At 37.3% G+C, this 18091-nt stretch overlaps 1 protein-coding gene and 2 long non-coding RNA genes across 5 annotated transcripts; all 3 read right to left on the bottom strand.

Moving 5' to 3' along the window:
• Window positions 1–3531: 3531 nt before the first annotated feature.
• On the bottom strand, window positions 3532–5347 carry LOC121772048. The gene is made up of 3 exons (XR_006044260.1): window positions 4937–5347; window positions 4187–4251; window positions 3532–3719 (listed from the first exon to the last, which is right to left on the bottom strand). It is a non-coding gene; the product is annotated as an uncharacterized LOC121772048 (long non-coding RNA).
• A 3644-nt stretch (window positions 5348–8991) lies between these two features.
• Window positions 8992–10792, bottom strand: LOC121772053. The gene is made up of 3 exons (XR_006044261.1): window positions 10397–10792; window positions 9647–9711; window positions 8992–9179 (listed from the first exon to the last, which is right to left on the bottom strand). It is a non-coding gene; the product is annotated as an uncharacterized LOC121772053 (long non-coding RNA).
• A 705-nt stretch (window positions 10793–11497) lies between these two features.
• LOC121792348 (probable magnesium transporter NIPA4) lies at window positions 11498–16739 on the bottom strand. 3 transcript variants are annotated; one of them, XM_042190255.1, is made up of 9 exons: window positions 16159–16739; window positions 15283–15339; window positions 13455–13545; window positions 13219–13379; window positions 12995–13122; window positions 12726–12863; window positions 12512–12604; window positions 11961–12066; window positions 11498–11848 (listed from the first exon to the last, which is right to left on the bottom strand). In XM_042190255.1, the coding sequence occupies exons 1-9, from the start codon at window positions 16328–16330 to the stop codon at window positions 11751–11753; spliced, it is 1044 nt and encodes a 347-aa protein (XP_042046189.1). In that variant the 5' UTR covers window positions 16331–16739; the 3' UTR covers window positions 11498–11750. The 3 variants fall into 3 exon arrangements, 2 of the variants coding, with proteins under 2 accessions (XP_042046189.1, XP_042046190.1); XM_042190256.1 differs by having other exon boundaries at window positions 13219–13384; window positions 16159–16296; XR_006048866.1 differs by having other exon boundaries at window positions 11806–11848; window positions 11961–12265.
• Window positions 16740–18091: the final 1352 nt, after the last annotated feature.

Genomic DNA, 18091 nt, shown 5'->3' with positions numbered 1-18091 from the left:
AGAATAGTGGTTTAAGCCCAAGAAGTAAAATTCTTCTTTCGATAAAAGAATTAAGGTCGAAAAAATTTTCAAGTGCACAAACGACGCTCCTTTCAACAACACAATTAAAAGGGTAGAAAAAGTCGGGGTATTACAATCTACACATCTTAACAAAAATTTCGTCCCGAAATTTGCTTACATCTTTCGAATAATAATAAAAAAAATCCTCCATTAATTGTAATCCAAATTGCAAGCAGCTTCCTCGTATCGCTTAAAAATTAATAACTATAGCTGTAATAGTATCATCCCCTAACTTCCTTTTGTTATCCAATTCTCAAACGACTTCTAAGTATTCACGATGTTTCCACATACAACACTTTCACGGTTTCAACGAATTTATTTCTCAGCTCTTGCACAATCCAATCTATGATAGCCTTGACCTTTTTTTTTGATAATTCAAAATGTGAGTACGAGCTCTATTGCTCTCGATCGTAGGGCTCCATTTCCTTTCTCTTACAGTAGTTATCAAAATTTTCTCTATAATGTTATTATATACCACTATTCGTAAATACTCCGTCTCTCATTCGTTAATCTCGTATCAATCAACCACTTATATAGATATCCCGTATAGCACTAAAAGGTTATTGGTCGTAAAAGCATTTTCACCACATTTTTTCCTCAAGGTCTAATATCTAGATGCATAGCATAATGTTCGATCCCTTAGTAGCTTACTATAAGCGGTACGTAAAAGCTGAAAATTTAACACCTCGTGTTCTTGGTTATATCGATGCCTCTAGTTGGTGTATTACTTTCACGCATATCTGATTATAGAAACTTTTTCCCCCATGTGCATTCGAAAAGCTCAACCTCACCCTTTCCTCCAAGTCTAGTATCAAGAACTCAAAAATTGATCAAGCAGTCTTACTTGGATATGAACTGATTTCAAAAATTGTAGCAACACTGCTAAAAGTGTCTTAATCAGAAAGGCTGCAGAATTAATCAAGAAAACAAGAACAACATTTCTAGCTCGACTCTTTTAGATCTCATCACCAACTTGCAAAAAAAAAAAAAAAAATTGGTTTGTAAACAAAGCAAGGACTAAACCCATTGAACTTAACACATCCATTCTGAGAATTAAATGGTTTAAACGATATCAAATAAAAACCATAGAGCTTGAGAATTTACTTCTGATGAGAGCTCGAAAGAATGTGAGATAGGTCATGATAACAGGATGAAACTGAATTAAGTCTCAAATTCCATAGTAGGCTGCCAAATAAGATTTTTCAATTGTCAAATCAAATTTGCAAAATTCGGCATCAATGAATGATGGTTCAAACATGTCATGACATGAGATGGTCAATCGTGGAAGGATTTAGAAGCATAGACAAATGTCATAAAGTAGAATTGATCATGGTTTGACGACATCATGCTATTGAATAATGAAATCACATCAATAGATTCACAGGTTTGCAACCGACGTGAAGTGAACTCTTTAGGAAAATCAGCTAGATCAAACATGTTAAGGAAAAAGAGAACACGATAGCCTTAACTTGGTGTTGCAAGAAAGAAAAATCATTGCTTGAACAATATATGTAGTGAAATTGAGCTAAAAAGAATTTCACTTCTGCAAGAAAGAACTTGCCACATGCATAGTTACGAAATAAAAAGGTGTACAAAGGTTCCAATAAGAATATTCCATCCTTTGAAGAAACATGTATGGGAGATGTGATCATACTGAAGGTCATAACTGGAAACAACTTTAGAAATGAAGTTTAATGACGGAAGCTCATAAGGTCAAAGATTTTCCTTACGAAAGATAAATAAAAAAGACTACTAATCAAGATATCCAAAGTTACGAAGGCAAGAACCAATTCTCAAGAACTGAAAGTGAGTCATGACTCGATATAGGAAAAGAAATAATGGGCATTACTTGCAAAGCATGAGTCAAACAAGGTGGTTAAATAGGCAAGGGCTCACGATTATTCAATACTTATCGAAAAAAAAACTTAGAATCCAAGTAAGTACTGTTGATTAAAATCATTCATTCTAGCTACGAAGGTCACACTCTCTCGTTAATCTTTCTGAGGCCGAACATGGTAACATCGTCCTGTGAAACCGCGGATTCCAAGTTGATATTCATCACGTCATTACAACAAAATAATTGTAGTCAGTCAAAAGCCATATCTTCATAATATTCTTTGCACGTGATAACAGTCATTCTCTTAAAACATTTTAATCATCCGTGTGCTTCTCTGCCTCCAATAAAGGCCGTCTCCATCGTGTTGCTACTTTTAGGAAATCACGCAAGATAGACTATACTAATTTAAATTTTGATTACGATCTCTCGTCGTTGCATGGATACATCGTCTAACAAATCTTCTTGTCTTGCACCCTCTTTCGTGTTTGAAATCATTTCGTCTACGTGATCTTCCTCTTCTTGAAATTTTCCTCGTATTCTTTTTTATCTTATCGTTTAGGGAAAACAATAGGAAATAGTAAATATCCAACTAGGGATAAAATGGTCCACACACAGCTTGCTCTAAAGTTTAGCGTAGTTCCAAGAAATAGCAAAAGTTTCATGATCCAGCGGTCTCCATCCTCTATCTCAATCCTCTCGCCTCATATCTCGATAATTTAGAAATTTCGCCCCACTTTCCATTCTCGTTCATTTTCATCACTCAGGAAAGTGATAGATTAATTGTCAACTTACAACTATGGTTCGCGCACGTTCCATCTAGCTTAGTCTTAGGCACTCTAAGTTCACAACACATTTCACCACTTCATAGATCAATAAATATCACATTTAAAGTCATTCATACTTCAAATAACAAGTATAATACACAACATTTCGCTTCCCAAAACACAACGCTTTCACATTTCACATCTACTTTCAACACAAACATTTTCGTCAAAACTCACACTTTTCTCAAAAGAAATTCAACATCTCACTTTCAACTTTAAAGTACAAGTTTTGACTCAAAACTCAAAGCATACTTGAACATCAACTTTCATCTTTCATGTAAAAACAAACAATCTGTCGTCCCTCATCCAAAACCCGTTCTTTTCTCAAACATCAGCAAATACTCTTCTCAACTCGAAATCAATCCCTCACGGAAAGATTTTACTTCGTTGTTCGCATAAACATTTTTCTCCTCTTACACTCTCAAAAATTTTCTCATCTTCCTTTCTCCAAAACTTTCGCATAAAAATTCTCATAAAATAAATTACCTCTTTCACGGTTGAGCGTGGCGAAGCGGGATGTTGAGCCTTCAATACACAATTATTATTTATCTTCTTTTTTTTTTATTTTATTTATTATTTTAGTCTAGCGAAACAAGTCTAGACTAAGACTGAAAAAGACTCTCGAGTCCATAGTGGAAAGAAAAATTGCTCTGATACCACTTTGTCACGCCCGCATTTTCTAAGGATAGAAAACACGGTTGATCGCGACTAGGGGAGGATTAAAGAAGCGGGAAAGAAGGGAAAAACAACACAACTCGACCATAGCCCGAAACAAATGGGAATAGCTCGAATAAAATCAGAGTATCATTTCAACAATCAACAACTCCAAATGAAAATATCTCAACAATACACGAACTCAAAAGAAACAATATTTAGCGGAAGCATTTCGAGAGAAGAATAATATTATATATGAAGACACAATATATTCGGAATATTAAAAGCAAACACAAATCTTTACCAGCTCTGCTCAACACCCACCGTGCTCGTCACAGCTCAACCTGCAAATTTTTAAAAAGAAATGCAGGGCTGAGTACTTGATGCACTCAGTGGACTCATGCCGAAAAACATTTTCAATAAAAATATTTATCATGCCATTAACGAGTGACCTCGGGGTTTTAACTTTGAAAGGGCCCGAGTCACTAAAACATTTCACCAACATCATCATCATCAACCTCAACATCATCAACATCACCATACCATATCTGAACATACATGACGAGGAATGTGGCCACATTCCAAGCCACTAGACCGGCCAACTCAAAGAGATAGCGCACGATCTACGGGGTGTACACTAGCCTGAGTAGGGACTCGCTCCCTAGTCAGACCCGAATTCGATTAACCATACATGGCAAAAGCCACTTCAGATAGGTCCCATAGCAACACAAAAAAAAATATGGCATGACAAACATATTTCGCAAAAATAAATATACTTAGGACATAGTCCTTATTTAAAAAGAAAGCCCACCTCGAGTGCTTAATCCGAACTTATATTCTTTCACTTGCGATCACGATTCACTTGCGAGATAACACCTTTAGAATTTAAAAAAAAATGCATAAATGAACACACGGAATCAAGCAATATTTAAGATGCATGCATTCGAAGGCTTCAATTATTTTTATCGGTAAGATCACACTTTTTTCCCCATTAAAAGCTTAGGTATTTCGATTAACTCCGGCCGACCAACTTAAATAAAAATCAGCCCAAGAAAACATAGTATACTCCTATTCACTAAATAATACACGTATACTCCCCCACTACCGTTTTAAAACAATCATCAATTATTATAAGGGTTTGTATAACAAAATCAAAAGCACTCCTTTTCAAAAAAAAGTACACGTACACCCTTCCTTCATATCCACCTTAACCAAAAACTAAATATTAAAGTAATATTACATAATGAAAACAAGGAATCAACTACTCCCTTTACCAAACTCGTCGGCCCCCCCTTTCTCCCTCAACTCTCTCCATCCCCCAAAACATAACTCACGCAAATAGTTTCTCCGATTCACCGTGAGTACCGCCGCTTCCGAAACAGCCGCTGCAGGCTCCGATATGTCACCCCGCACTACCGCCGTCGCTCGATGATTCGTTAAAAGTTCAATCTTTTATTCGGTTTTGTTTCGATTATCCGATTTGAAATTGATTATCGATTGTATGAGATGCAAGGTTTGAAACAATTGAAGAGATTGAGATGGTGTTGGGTATGTGGTATACCTTGAACAGACTTCGAAAGAAACAACCGATAGCTCCCTCTCTGTTCTCTCGCATCGCAGCGCCGCCGTGAGTCGCGACAGCTGCTGCCGAACCGGACAGCCATCAGCTCCGTATTCACCGGCTGTTATCCGCCGTCGCCGAGCCCACACGGAGCCGTCACCGCACTGCATTTGCCTTCCGTCTCTCCCTCGATTCGTCTCTCAATTCAGACTATTAGAAATCTCCAACTCTCTCTTTCAATTTCTTTTCTCTCTGCACTCTCTGTTAATGCTTCCATCGATTTGCAACTGAATGAAAAAAAAAAGGAGAAAGATCGTATGATATAGAAACGTGGGATCATGGGGCGATATGTACGTAGAAACCGATTTGTTCCTATTTTTCAGCTTGTCAAGCCTGATTTTGTGAAGCAGAAGTTGTTGAGTGGATTGGGATGTAGATTGAAAGTGGGCTCATGAAGAAAAATAAAAAGATGATTTGGGCTTGAAATGAAGTTCCACTTTAAGTAAAAAGAGAATTGGGTTAGGAAAGAATAGTGGTTTAAGCCCAAGAAGTAAAATTCTTCTTTCGATAAAAGAATTAAGGTCGAAAAAATTTTCAAGTGCACAAACGACGCTCCTTTCAACAACACAATTAAAAGGGTAGAAAAAGTCGGGGTATTACAATCTACACATCTTAACAAAAATTTCGTCCCGAAATTTGCTTACATCTTTCGAATAATAATAAAAAAAATCCTCCATTAATTGTAATCCAAATTGCAAGCAGCTTCCTCGTATCGCTTAAAAATTAATAACTATAGCTGTAATAGTATCATCCCCTAACTTCCTTTTGTTATCCAATTCTCAAACGACTTCTAAGTATTCACGATGTTTCCACATACAACACTTTCACGGTTTCAACGAATTTATTTCTCAGCTCTTGCACAATCCAATCTATGATAGCCTTGACCTTTTTTTTTGATAATTCAAAATGTGAGTACGAGCTCTATTGCTCTCGATCGTAGGGCTCCATTTCCTTTCTCTTACAGTAGTTATCAAAATTTTCTCTATAATGTTATTATATACCACTATTCGTAAATACTCCGTCTCTCATTCGTTAATCTCGTATCAATCAACCACTTATATAGATATCCCGTATAGCACTAAAAGGTTATTGGTCGTAAAAGCATTTTCACCACATTTTTTCCTCAAGGTCTAATATCTAGATGCATAGCATAATGTTCGATCCCTTAGTAGCTTACTATAAGCGGTACGTAAAAGCTGAAAATTTAACACCTCGTGTTCTTGGTTATATCGATGCCTCTAGTTGGTGTATTACTTTCACGCATATCTGATTATAGAAACTTTTTCCCCCATGTGCATTCGAAAAGCTCAACCTCACCCTTTCCTCCAAGTCTAGTATCAAGAACTCAAAAATTGATCAAGCAGTCTTACTTGGATATGAACTGATTTCAAAAATTGTAGCAACACTGCTAAAAGTGTCTTAATCAGAAAGGCTGCAGAATTAATCAAGAAAACAAGAACAACATTTCTAGCTCGACTCTTTTAGATCTCATCACCAACTTGCAAAAAAAAAAAAAAAATTGGTTTGTAAACAAAGCAAGGACTAAACCCATTGAACTTAACACATCCATTCTGAGAATTAAATGGTTTAAACGATATCAAATAAAAACCATAGAGCTTGAGAATTTACTTCTGATGAGAGCTCGAAAGAATGTGAGATAGGTCATGATAACAGGATGAAACTGAATTAAGTCTCAAATTCCATAGTAGGCTGCCAAATAAGATTTTTCAATTGTCAAATCAAATTTGCAAAATTCGGCATCAATGAATGATGGTTCAAACATGTCATGACATGAGATGGTCAATCGTGGAAGGATTTAGAAGCATAGACAAATGTCATAAAGTAGAATTGATCATGGTTTGACGACATCATGCTATTGAATAATGAAATCACATCAATAGATTCACAGGTTTGCAACCGACGTGAAGTGAACTCTTTAGGAAAATCAGCTAGATCAAACATGTTAAGGAAAAAGAGAACACGATAGCCTTAACTTGGTGTTGCAAGAAAGAAAAATCATTGCTTGAACAATATATGTAGTGAAATTGAGCTAAAAAGAATTTCACTTCTGCAAGAAAGAACTTGCCACATGCATAGTTACGAAATAAAAAGGTGTACAAAGGTTCCAATAAGAATATTCCATCCTTTGAAGAAACATGTATGGGAGATGTGATCATACTGAAGGTCATAACTGGAAACAACTTTAGAAATGAAGTTTAATGACGGAAGCTCATAAGGTCAAAGATTTTCCTTACGAAAGATAAATAAAAAAGACTACTAATCAAGATATCCAAAGTTACGAAGGCAAGAACCAATTCTCAAGAACTGAAAGTGAGTCATGACTCGATATAGGAAAAGAAATAATGGGCATTACTTGCAAAGCATGAGTCAAACAAGGTGGTTAAATAGGCAAGGGCTCACGATTATTCAATACTTATCGAAAAAAAAACTTAGAATCCAAGTAAGTACTGTTGATTAAAATCATTCATTCTAGCTACGAAGGTCACACTCTCTCGTTAATCTTTCTGAGGCCGAACATGGTAACATCGTCCTGTGAAACCGCGGATTCCAAGTTGATATTCATCACGTCATTACAACAAAATAATTGTAGTCAGTCAAAAGCCATATCTTCATAATATTCTTTGCACGTGATAACAGTCATTCTCTTAAAACATTTTAATCATCCGTGTGCTTCTCTGCCTCCAATAAAGGCCGTCTCCATCGTGTTGCTACTTTTAGGAAATCACGCAAGATAGACTATACTAATTTAAATTTTGATTACGATCTCTCGTCGTTGCATGGATACATCGTCTAACAAATCTTCTTGTCTTGCACCCTCTTTCGTGTTTGAAATCATTTCGTCTACGTGATCTTCCTCTTCTTGAAATTTTCCTCGTATTCTTTTTTATCTTATCGTTTAGGGAAAACAATAGGAAATAGTAAATATCCAACTAGGGATAAAATGGTCCACACACAGCTTGCTCTAAAGTTTAGCGTAGTTCCAAGAAATAGCAAAAGTTTCATGATCCAGCGGTCTCCATCCTCTATCTCAATCCTCTCGCCTCATATCTCGATAATTTAGAAATTTCGCCCCACTTTCCATTCTCGTTCATTTTCATCACTCAGGAAAGTGATAGATTAATTGTCAACTTACAACTATGGTTCGCGCACGTTCCATCTAGCTTAGTCTTAGGCACTCTAAGTTCACAACACATTTCACCACTTCATAGATCAATAAATATCACATTTAAAGTCATTCATACTTCAAATAACAAGTATAATACACAACATTTCGCTTCCCAAAACACAACGCTTTCACATTTCACATCTACTTTCAACACAAACATTTTCGTCAAAACTCACACTTTTCTCAAAAGAAATTCAACATCTCACTTTCAACTTTAAAGTACAAGTTTTGACTCAAAACTCAAAGCATACTTGAACATCAACTTTCATCTTTCATGTAAAAACAAACAATCTGTCGTCCCTCATCCAAAACCCGTTCTTTTCTCAAACATCAGCAAATACTCTTCTCAACTCGAAATCAATCCCTCACGGAAAGATTTTACTTCGTTGTTCGCATAAACATTTTTCTCCTCTTACACTCTCAAAAATTTTCTCATCTTCCTTTCTCCAAAACTTTCGCATAAAAATTCTCATAAAATAAATTACCTCTTTCACGGTTGAGCGTGGCGAAGCGGGATGTTGAGCCTTCAATACACAATTATTATTTATCTTCTTTTTTTTTATTTTATTTATTATTTTAGTCTAGCGAAACAAGTCTAGACTAAGACTGAAAAAGACTCTCGAGTCCATAGTGGAAAGAAAAATTGCTCTGATACCACTTTGTCACGCCCGCATTTTCTAAGGATAGAAAACACGGTTGATCGCGACTAGGGGAGGATTAAAGAAGCGGGAAAGAAGGGAAAAACAACACAACTCGACCATAGCCCGAAACAAATGGGAATAGCTCGAATAAAATCAGAGTATCATTTCAACAATCAACAACTCCAAATGAAAATATCTCAACAATACACGAACTCAAAAGAAACAATATTTAGCGGAAGCATTTCGAGAGAAGAATAATATTATATATGAAGACACAATATATTCGGAATATTAAAAGCAAACACAAATCTTTACCAGCTCTGCTCAACACCCACCGTGCTCGTCACAGCTCAACCTGCAAATTTTTAAAAAGAAATGCAGGGCTGAGTACTTGATGCACTCAGTGGACTCATGCCGAAAAACATTTTCAATAAAAATATTTATCATGCCATTAACGAGTGACCTCGGGGTTTTAACTTTGAAAGGGCCCGAGTCACTAAAACATTTCACCAACATCATCATCATCAACCTCAACATCATCAACATCACCATACCATATCTGAACATACATGACGAGGAATGTGGCCACATTCCAAGCCACTAGACCGGCCAACTCAAAGAGATAGCGCACGATCTACGGGGTGTACACTAGCCTGAGTAGGGACTCGCTCCCTAGTCAGACCCGAATTCGATTAACCATACATGGCAAAAGCCACTTCAGATAGGTCCCATAGCAACACAAAAAAAAATATGGCATGACAAACATATTTCGCAAAAATAAATATACTTAGGACATAGTCCTTATTTAAAAAGAAAGCCCACCTCGAGTGCTTAATCCGAACTTATATTCTTTCACTTGCGATCACGATTCACTTGCGAGATAACACCTTTAGAATTTAAAAAAAAATGCATAAATGAACACACGGAATCAAGCAATATTTAAGATGCATGCATTCGAAGGCTTCAATTATTTTTATCGGTAAGATCACACTTTTTTCCCCATTAAAAGCTTAGGTATTTCGATTAACTCCGGCCGACCAACTTAAATAAAAATCAGCCCAAGAAAACATAGTATACTCCTATTCACTAAATAATACACGTATACTCCCCCACTACCGTTTTAAAACAATCATCAATTATTATAAGGGTTTGTATAACAAAATCAAAAGCACTCCTTTTCAAAAAAAAGTACACGTACACCCTTCCTTCATATCCACCTTAACCAAAAACTAAATATTAAAGTAATATTACATAATGAAAACAAGGAATCAACTACTCCCTTTACCAAACTCGTCGGCCCCCCCTTTCTCCCTCAACTCTCTCCATCCCCCAAAACATAACTCACGCAAATAGTTTCTCCGATTCACCGTGAGTACCGCCGCTTCCGAAACAGCCGCTGCAGGCTCCGATATGTCACCCCGCACTACCGCCGTCGCTCGATGATTCGTTAAAAGTTCAATCTTTTATTCGGTTTTGTTTCGATTATCCGATTTGAAATTGATTATCGATTGTATGAGATGCAAGGTTTGAAACAATTGAAGAGATTGAGATGGTGTTGGGTATGTGGTATACCTTGAACAGACTTCGAAAGAAACAACCGATAGCTCCCTCTCTGTTCTCTCGCATCGCAGCGCCGCCGTGAGTCGCGACAGCTGCTGCCGAACCGGACAGCCATCAGCTCCGTATTCACCGGCTGTTATCCGCCGTCGCCGAGCCCACACGGAGCCGTCACCGCACTGCATTTGCCTTCCGTCTCTCCCTCGATTCGTCTCTCAATTCAGACTATTAGAAATCTCCAACTCTCTCTTTCAATTTCTTTTCTCTCTGCACTCTCTGTTAATGCTTCCATCGATTTGCAACTGAATGAAAAAAAAAAGGAGAAAGATCGTATGATATAGAAACGTGGGATCATGGGGCGATATGTACGTAGAAACCGATTTGTTCCTATTTTTCAGCTTGTCAAGCCTGATTTTGTGAAGCAGAAGTTGTTGAGTGGATTGGGCTGTAGATTGAAAGTGGGCTCATGAAGAAAAATAAAAAGATGATTTGGGCTTGAAATGAAGTTCCACTTTAAGTAAAAAGAGAATTGGGTTAGGAAAGAATAGTGGTTTAAGCCCAAGAAGTAAAATTCTTCTTTCGATAAAAGAATTAAGGTCGAAAAAATTTTCAAGTGCACAAACGACGCTCCTTTCAACAACACAATTAAAAGGGTAGAAAAAGTCGGGGTATTACACCATGTCTTTCACAGACAACAGTTTTCACATAAAATTTTCCATTCATCATTAAGCTGCCATTAAACTGAATCTAAATTGCATAAACAGACTCAAAATTCTCTGATATGCACGAGAGGTCTCGATGAGGAATTCCTCATTCCTTTGTAGTTATAGGTGCTCATGAACTTGATACCAATGTTGTGTGAACATTAATGTAAAACCAGTTGTTCTATGTCTATACACACCCCCATACTATATTAAAGTGGAGAATGGAGTCTCAAAACAACTCTCAAATTGGCACAATATTTGGATTTTAGTACATATCAAATTTGTACTACCAATTATCTATGTTTATTCTGTTCAAGATTTCATTCCACTGTTATTCACACAAAACTGATATCGCCAGTCGCCACAATCGAACTCAAAGACGAGAAAAGGAAGTAAAAAGTGGAATCTGGGATGGGCTGGAAGAACAATGCATGCATATTCATATTGAGATGTAGTATCTATTTAAATACAATATCGATGATGCATCCTGCGATCATCTTCTCCAAGATCGATGATGCATCCTGCGATCATCTTCTCCAAGATCGATGATGCATCCTGTGATATCTTCTCCACAGAGTGTAATTTTTCTGACCTTGCTTTTTGCAGGCAGTTACAATCGAATCAAATATATTTAAGACAGATAAAAAAAAGAGAGAGAGCATGCATCATGTTGTTCTCATTGCATCCTGCCGCTTTAGAGGGATACCTTCTTCAACAAAACTATCCTCATTGTCATGCTTTGCAAGCCTTGACGCCGTACAACCTAAATACAAACAGTGCTCATTATGTACGCAGGTAATGAAAGAGCAGGCTTAAATTACAGAAAATTATCCGATATCCACAGATACAAAGCCAGTAAAGTAAACCTCACATACCGTCTGCCATGTCTTTTGTCTTGTGGAGAAGAAATGTACCAGAGAGAATAGTCACGAACCCGCATATTTCCGTGACAATCTGAGTCAGATTCTGCCTATCCCAATCCTGCTCGATATATAAACCATTTGTTACACCCACATCCCCTTTTTTCCCTTCATCGGGCTAGGAGGCAGGGAGTTAATTATGAAGATGGCAAGACTAAAGAAATTTTGGAAGATCAACATAACAGTGCGTTGGTTTCATTCGTGTACAGTAGTGGAGTAAAAGCTCTAGTGGAACAAGGCATGAATCACAAGTTGCCAGCCTGTGGATAAAACTTTTCTCCAAATAAATATATGAGGCAATCATAATAATTCAGTAACAAGACCACCGTAAATCTTTAAAATCACTAAATAGCCTATATTTTGAATCTTAATTCCTTTTGTTCACTAGCTTGTCTTAACACAGCTACACTCCATCTATTAACTTCATCCTTTCATCGAAAATTATCAGGGCAGCGCATTGCGTTTAAAATAACATGCTAGTTCTCATTGAGCACCAGGATTATTACCTTGAACATGATCACACTGGCCACGATAGTTAAAGATGTGAACATGACATAGTAAATTGGCGAAACCACAGCAGTATTGAATGTATCCAGAGCCTGCATTCAAGATTATCCGCATATATGAAATCAGATAAATATGATAGAGAAGGCCAAAGAAAACTATATCATCCCACACCCATCCAATATAAAAATATCACCAAAACTAGAAGAAAAATACCTTATTTAGGTAATTCAGTTGAGTGAGAACACAAGAAAGGACGATCATCACAAAGACCCATGTCTGTGGATATATTAGCTGATTCGTTCCTGATAAGGTCAACTTCAAAGCGATCCCCAGTGCTTTGACACTCATGACCTGCCAAGGCAATTTAGCATAGTTTCAACTTTCATTTAGAGCAGATCAGCAATCTCCTTTCTGCTGTCTCATGTAAGCAGGATCTAAGAGGAGTTGGTCGAAGAGAAATAAATTAGAAAAGCAACACCTACCGACAATGAACCAACTAATGAACAAACACCAATATAGAACCATATGTGTGTCTGGCCATATTGAGGTACATAATAGAATATCAGAACAACGACAACTATTATCACCAGAGTTGCATACAAGACGAAAGCTGCAGGAAAGATGCATGGTCCTTAGCTCCGCAGAGAACATATGCAACAATTCTGCATGATAAACCAAGCAGAAAGGAAGCTGCATTTAAAGTTACCTGGCTCAGTAGCAAGGTCCCAAACTTCTTTCACAGATTCAATCTCGCGTTCTTGTGGAGCATGTAGGACAATTGTGGTGGAGCCCACAACACATAAAGCACAACCTAGAATACCAAAAATGTGTAGTTTCTCCCTTAAAATAACATGTGCAAGTACAGCGCTGCACTAAACAGGCAATAATCAGCAGTCAAAATAAGGTGACAATTCTTGACTTAGGTAGCTGATAGTGCCATGCCTGATAATAATGCTGAGTGCACCAAGGGGGGTAACAAGAATGGCGGGTGCAAATGCATAAGCTGCAAAATTTGCAATTTCTCCAACAATCACTGTGGAAACAGCAAACAAAACCAATACAATACTCAGTTTGGGATGCATCATCTCAGACTAAAAATAGAAATGTAACCTCTAAGATACATTTCCAAATTTTGATCAGACTCACGTACTGACTAACGAAACCAGCACTATAATTATGTTTTGTATGCCTACTGCTTAAGAAATTCTATGAACATATAAAAGCCGGATGAAAATAGAACTTTCTAATGGAGGCGCATGAGGAGGACAACAAGAAACAGACAGCAAAATGATGGAAAATGTCAAATCATACTACATCAATTAACAATGCAGGCTGTCAACATTCCAGCCAGAACAGGCATAAGCTTAGACTGAATAGATAATATATTTGATTTGTGTAATTCAATTCGGTCTTAGCAGTTTGCACCTACAACAATTTTTGAAGACACAATGTAAAACATAATATACATATGAAGCACCCAGCAACATTCTGCAGCATCAGCCGCTCGAAAGCCAGGACGCGGAAATAATATCCAGTAATCCAGTAGCTGTTATACATGAGGAATGCTCATCCAAACCTTTTTTGTCCTATTCGATGGGCTAAACTCAATTAAAGAAAAACTTCTTGGACAATCTGCTTAATAAAACCACCTTGTTCATGGGCTAAACAACCAAAACTATATCACCCAAACAGAACCAAATGTGTCCATCCAAGTCACAAGGTACAAAATCCACAATGGACTAGTTCATCATGTCAGGAAACACGTCATCTACCCAAGGAAACCCCTGTACCATCAATGGGATTGGACTCAGATCCCCTGCCAGACACAAATGGGCTCCTAACATTAATTAGGCAAGCATATTCCTCAATAACCAAGAAAAAGGTACAATTAGGGATTCAGGATCAACTGACAGTCAATGAGCTTGCTAACAACAAAAAAGAAGCTTTCTCTACTACATTCTTACGAAAAAAGGTTATGGGCAAAGATTACCAATGTACGTGTTGGACAATTGCATTTTACAACCATATTTTATATTTCCTTTCTTTGTGAGTTTTTCCAGTAATAGTCTATATTTTTATAGCAATTAACTATATTTACAGCAGCCAACCTTCTAGCAAGTTGTGTGATGGGAGCGATGGCGGAGGGGTGGGGCAGTGTTGCAGACTATCCTGGCCACCAAGAGAAAAAGATTTTTGGTTAATAGAATTAAAGTGTCCGTGAGTCAGAGGCGGCAATTTGTCCTATTTTGGGAACGTTAGGGGGGCATGATAATGAGTTATTTGGTTTTCGCTGTAAACATTAGGGGTTTGTTTTCTACTTAGCCCTATGTTATATATTAGTGAAAAGATTTAGGTTTGACTTCTCATCTTTGAGAGTAAACTTGTTTACAGCTTCCATAAAGACAATAAATTAGGTCAGCAAAATGATAATGATCCATTATACTGTCCAGGATATCTTAACCAACTTCAAGTGTTGACATCCAAGTTAGCGGTCATTTTAAGGAGACTCAAATATTTCAGCATGGTATATGTGCATGAAAATTCATAGCCCCGTGAGCTGGTGCATAGATCAACAAACTATACGTATCAAAATTTTCATTACAAATAATAACCACCATGCACTCAAGGAACTATTTCATAAGCCACTTGAGACCGAATACATTAGGAAACAAGTTTACATTTCTATTCGCCTAAAATGTGGATCAGATGTGTACTTTATAATTAAATACATAAGTTCTTCATAAAATACACAAATATGCGCAAAACTTACTCGTTATCAAGCCAATCCACCATAATGGCTCATATAGATATGAATAGCCACCAACCCCTGTAGACAAAATTAAGAAAGAGAAAACCAAGGTTAAATGGCAAATTATGACATGTTGTGGACGAAATAGGCAATTTAAATAAGCAGAGAGATATAAACCACTTTAAGAAAAACATATGTACAATAACAAAATGCATCTTATCAATCAAACAATGAGGCCAACTACAAACTTATAATTGCAATGTATTTAGTGGCGCGTCATTAAAAGCATATCTTCAATTTTAGTTATACTTCAATGAGCAATGAGATCTCATTGTACCCCCTCTATCAACCAAAGCAGCAACCATTGTTGAAGATCCCTTTAATAAAATCAGCTAAAAACATTTCAAGCATTAAACAAACAGCAGCTATATCCCATTTATAGAAAACGTGACTTATCATCATCTCTAGAAGGAAAGAAAAAAATTGTAACCAATTTTACAACTAAAAGATTTTCATGACAGAAGTTCTCACCAATGAGTACAACTTTTAGAAAACCAGCTCGCCATCCAACACATAGTAAAAAGCAGTTAAAATACATTCTCACTAGATTGTTGTCGTACGCCAATGTGGTAAATATCCAAAGAACTTTGAAATTGAAAAAATGCAAACGCAATAGTTTTGACAACGACTTCTAAAATTCTAATTAGCTCCAAGCCTCCAACAATAAAGGACTCAAATAGTACTAATTCGTACTTTGAATTAGGCAGACTGCACAAAAGTTACTGAGAGTAGGATTAGCATGTACAAGTGATTGGATAGTTACACAATAAGCACCTACACTCCCGAGTTATTAATCGTTAGAGACATCCAAGTTAAAACGAGATAGTAATGAATTACCAGCTCTGACGCCAGATGCCCCGGCTTTCTTCAACCCCTTTTTCTTAACAATAAAGCTGGCGCCGATGAATAAACTGGAAGAAAGCGCCAAAACCAACCCCTTTATGTTTTCAGAAGACATCCCCCGGTACGAATCCGACATTTCATCCGTAGCCGCCTGCTCGGACGCCATCCTCGCAATCACTCCGACAGTTAGTGCAAAGCCCAGATCCCAACTACTACCTTATAACGACACCGACAAAAGCTTGCCCAAGTGGAAAGGGTTTCCTAATTTGATCAAGTCCTCCCTAAAATCGTGCAATCATCTTCTGCTTCCAGCTGCCCGGTATGTTTTCCCACTGGTTGTGACAGAAATTAAAGTGAACCAAATGGGATTTTTGTTGGGTTCCAAGTTCTCTGCGTAAAGATCGGTAATTTCCGGCGGCGGTGGCTGATGATTGAAGAATCTTCGACGGGCAGCGACGAGAGTGATGAGAAATGGGGGATATTTTGTGGGATATTTCAGATCGGTGTTCGAAGAAATGGTTACATGAGACAGTTTGAGACTTCTCGGCTGAGATTTTGATGTGCTAATTTTGATACTAAATGGCTATAACGTGGAATATTAATAAAAATTTATGTATTTAATGTTATTTTATTTAAAATTAGTTTATTTTATAATTATCGAATTTTCAAGACTAATTTACACAATTGCATAAATAAGGACTAGAGTACAATTAATAATAAATAATCTTGGAAATATTATATTGTGTATGTGTACGTTTCTTTTGTGTCATATTTCTTTCTATTTTTTTTTCTTTTTACTTTTAATTATGTTATATCATTATTTAATTTGTATCCTATAACTACTTTTAAATTAGAATATAAATATATTGATGATATTAAAATTATATAATTGGTGAGGATTACATATATTTTCAATCGAGAAGTCTCATCCACACAATGAACTTAGTCTTTCTGCTGCTTGCATATGATATATCTCAAATATCTATGCCTGCCTCATTTAACACAAAATAAATCAAGATTGGACAATAAAGGTGAATTTTAAATTTAATTAAAACAAATCAATTGAGAATTAGATTTTATTGTTAAAATTTGCGATGGAGTTAGTGATTTTATTGTTAAAATTTGCGATGGAGTTAGTGATTTTATTTATTTAAAATTGTGGATGAAAGATAGCATGCTTCTTTAATTGCAAGATTAGAGAAGGCAAGCATGCTGCCTCAATGAATTGTCTATAACATCTACATTTAAACTCCCACTCCTTTTTTCATTTATTTATTGGTCCATTTATCAATACAAGCATGCTGCTTCCATTAGGGTGTCCACTATAGGGGGCGGACAGCCCCCTCCCACCGCCGCCCCCCTTCTCTTCCCGCCGCGCCCCCGCATCAGCCGCGGCTATAGCAATAGACAGCCGCGGCTATAGCCCCCCTCCTTCTCTCTCAGCAATCCACCGCCGCGTCCTCGCCCCGCACGCGGCGATCCCTCGTCCGCCGCCCTCCCCCCCTCACCCGCCGCGTCCACCCCGCGGCGCCCACCCCTCCACTATAACAGCCGCGCCGACCGCCCCCAACCGCCCCCGTTCACGCCGTCCGCCGCGGCGTGTCCATAGTGGACACCCTTAGTTGTATTCATTCCTTCCGTCCAAACTAAGTTGAGTCAAAATTTTTGGGCACGAAGATTACAAAATTATGGTGAAAAGTATGAGAGATGAATAAATAAGGAAATCTAAAGAGATGGTAAAATAGATGATGGAATAAGACTCAACTTTGTTGGAATATTCCAAAAAGAGAGACGTACATTTAAAATCCAGCCCCTTCCTTTTCGTTCATTATTCGTCCATTCAATTAGAAATATAATTCTTGCATTCTAATTGTGCACTCCAATTGTCCCTGATACTATTATTCATTCGTGGAAGGTTGTTAACTAC

The sequence above is a fragment of the Salvia splendens genome, chromosome 2 (assembly GCF_004379255.2).
Source record: "Salvia splendens isolate huo1 chromosome 2, SspV2, whole genome shotgun sequence".
Lineage (NCBI taxonomy): Eukaryota > Viridiplantae > Streptophyta > Magnoliopsida > Lamiales > Lamiaceae > Salvia > Salvia splendens.
Note: the sequence above shows the minus strand (reverse complement) of the source record. Positions and strands in the feature narration are given on the sequence as shown.

Coding starts and splice junctions, on each gene's coding strand:
- LOC121792348 (XM_042190255.1), bottom strand. CDS start 16,330: ATGGCGTCCGAGCAGGCGGCTACGGATGAAATGTCGGATTCGTACCGG. Junction 13,380..13,454: donor GCACTCAGCATTATTATCAG/GCATGGCACTAT, acceptor TGTTTAGTGCAG/CGCTGTACTTGCACATGTTA. Junction 13,123..13,218: donor GGACCTTGCTACTGAGCCAG/GTAACTTTAAAT, acceptor TCTTTCCTGCAG/CTTTCGTCTTGTATGCAACT.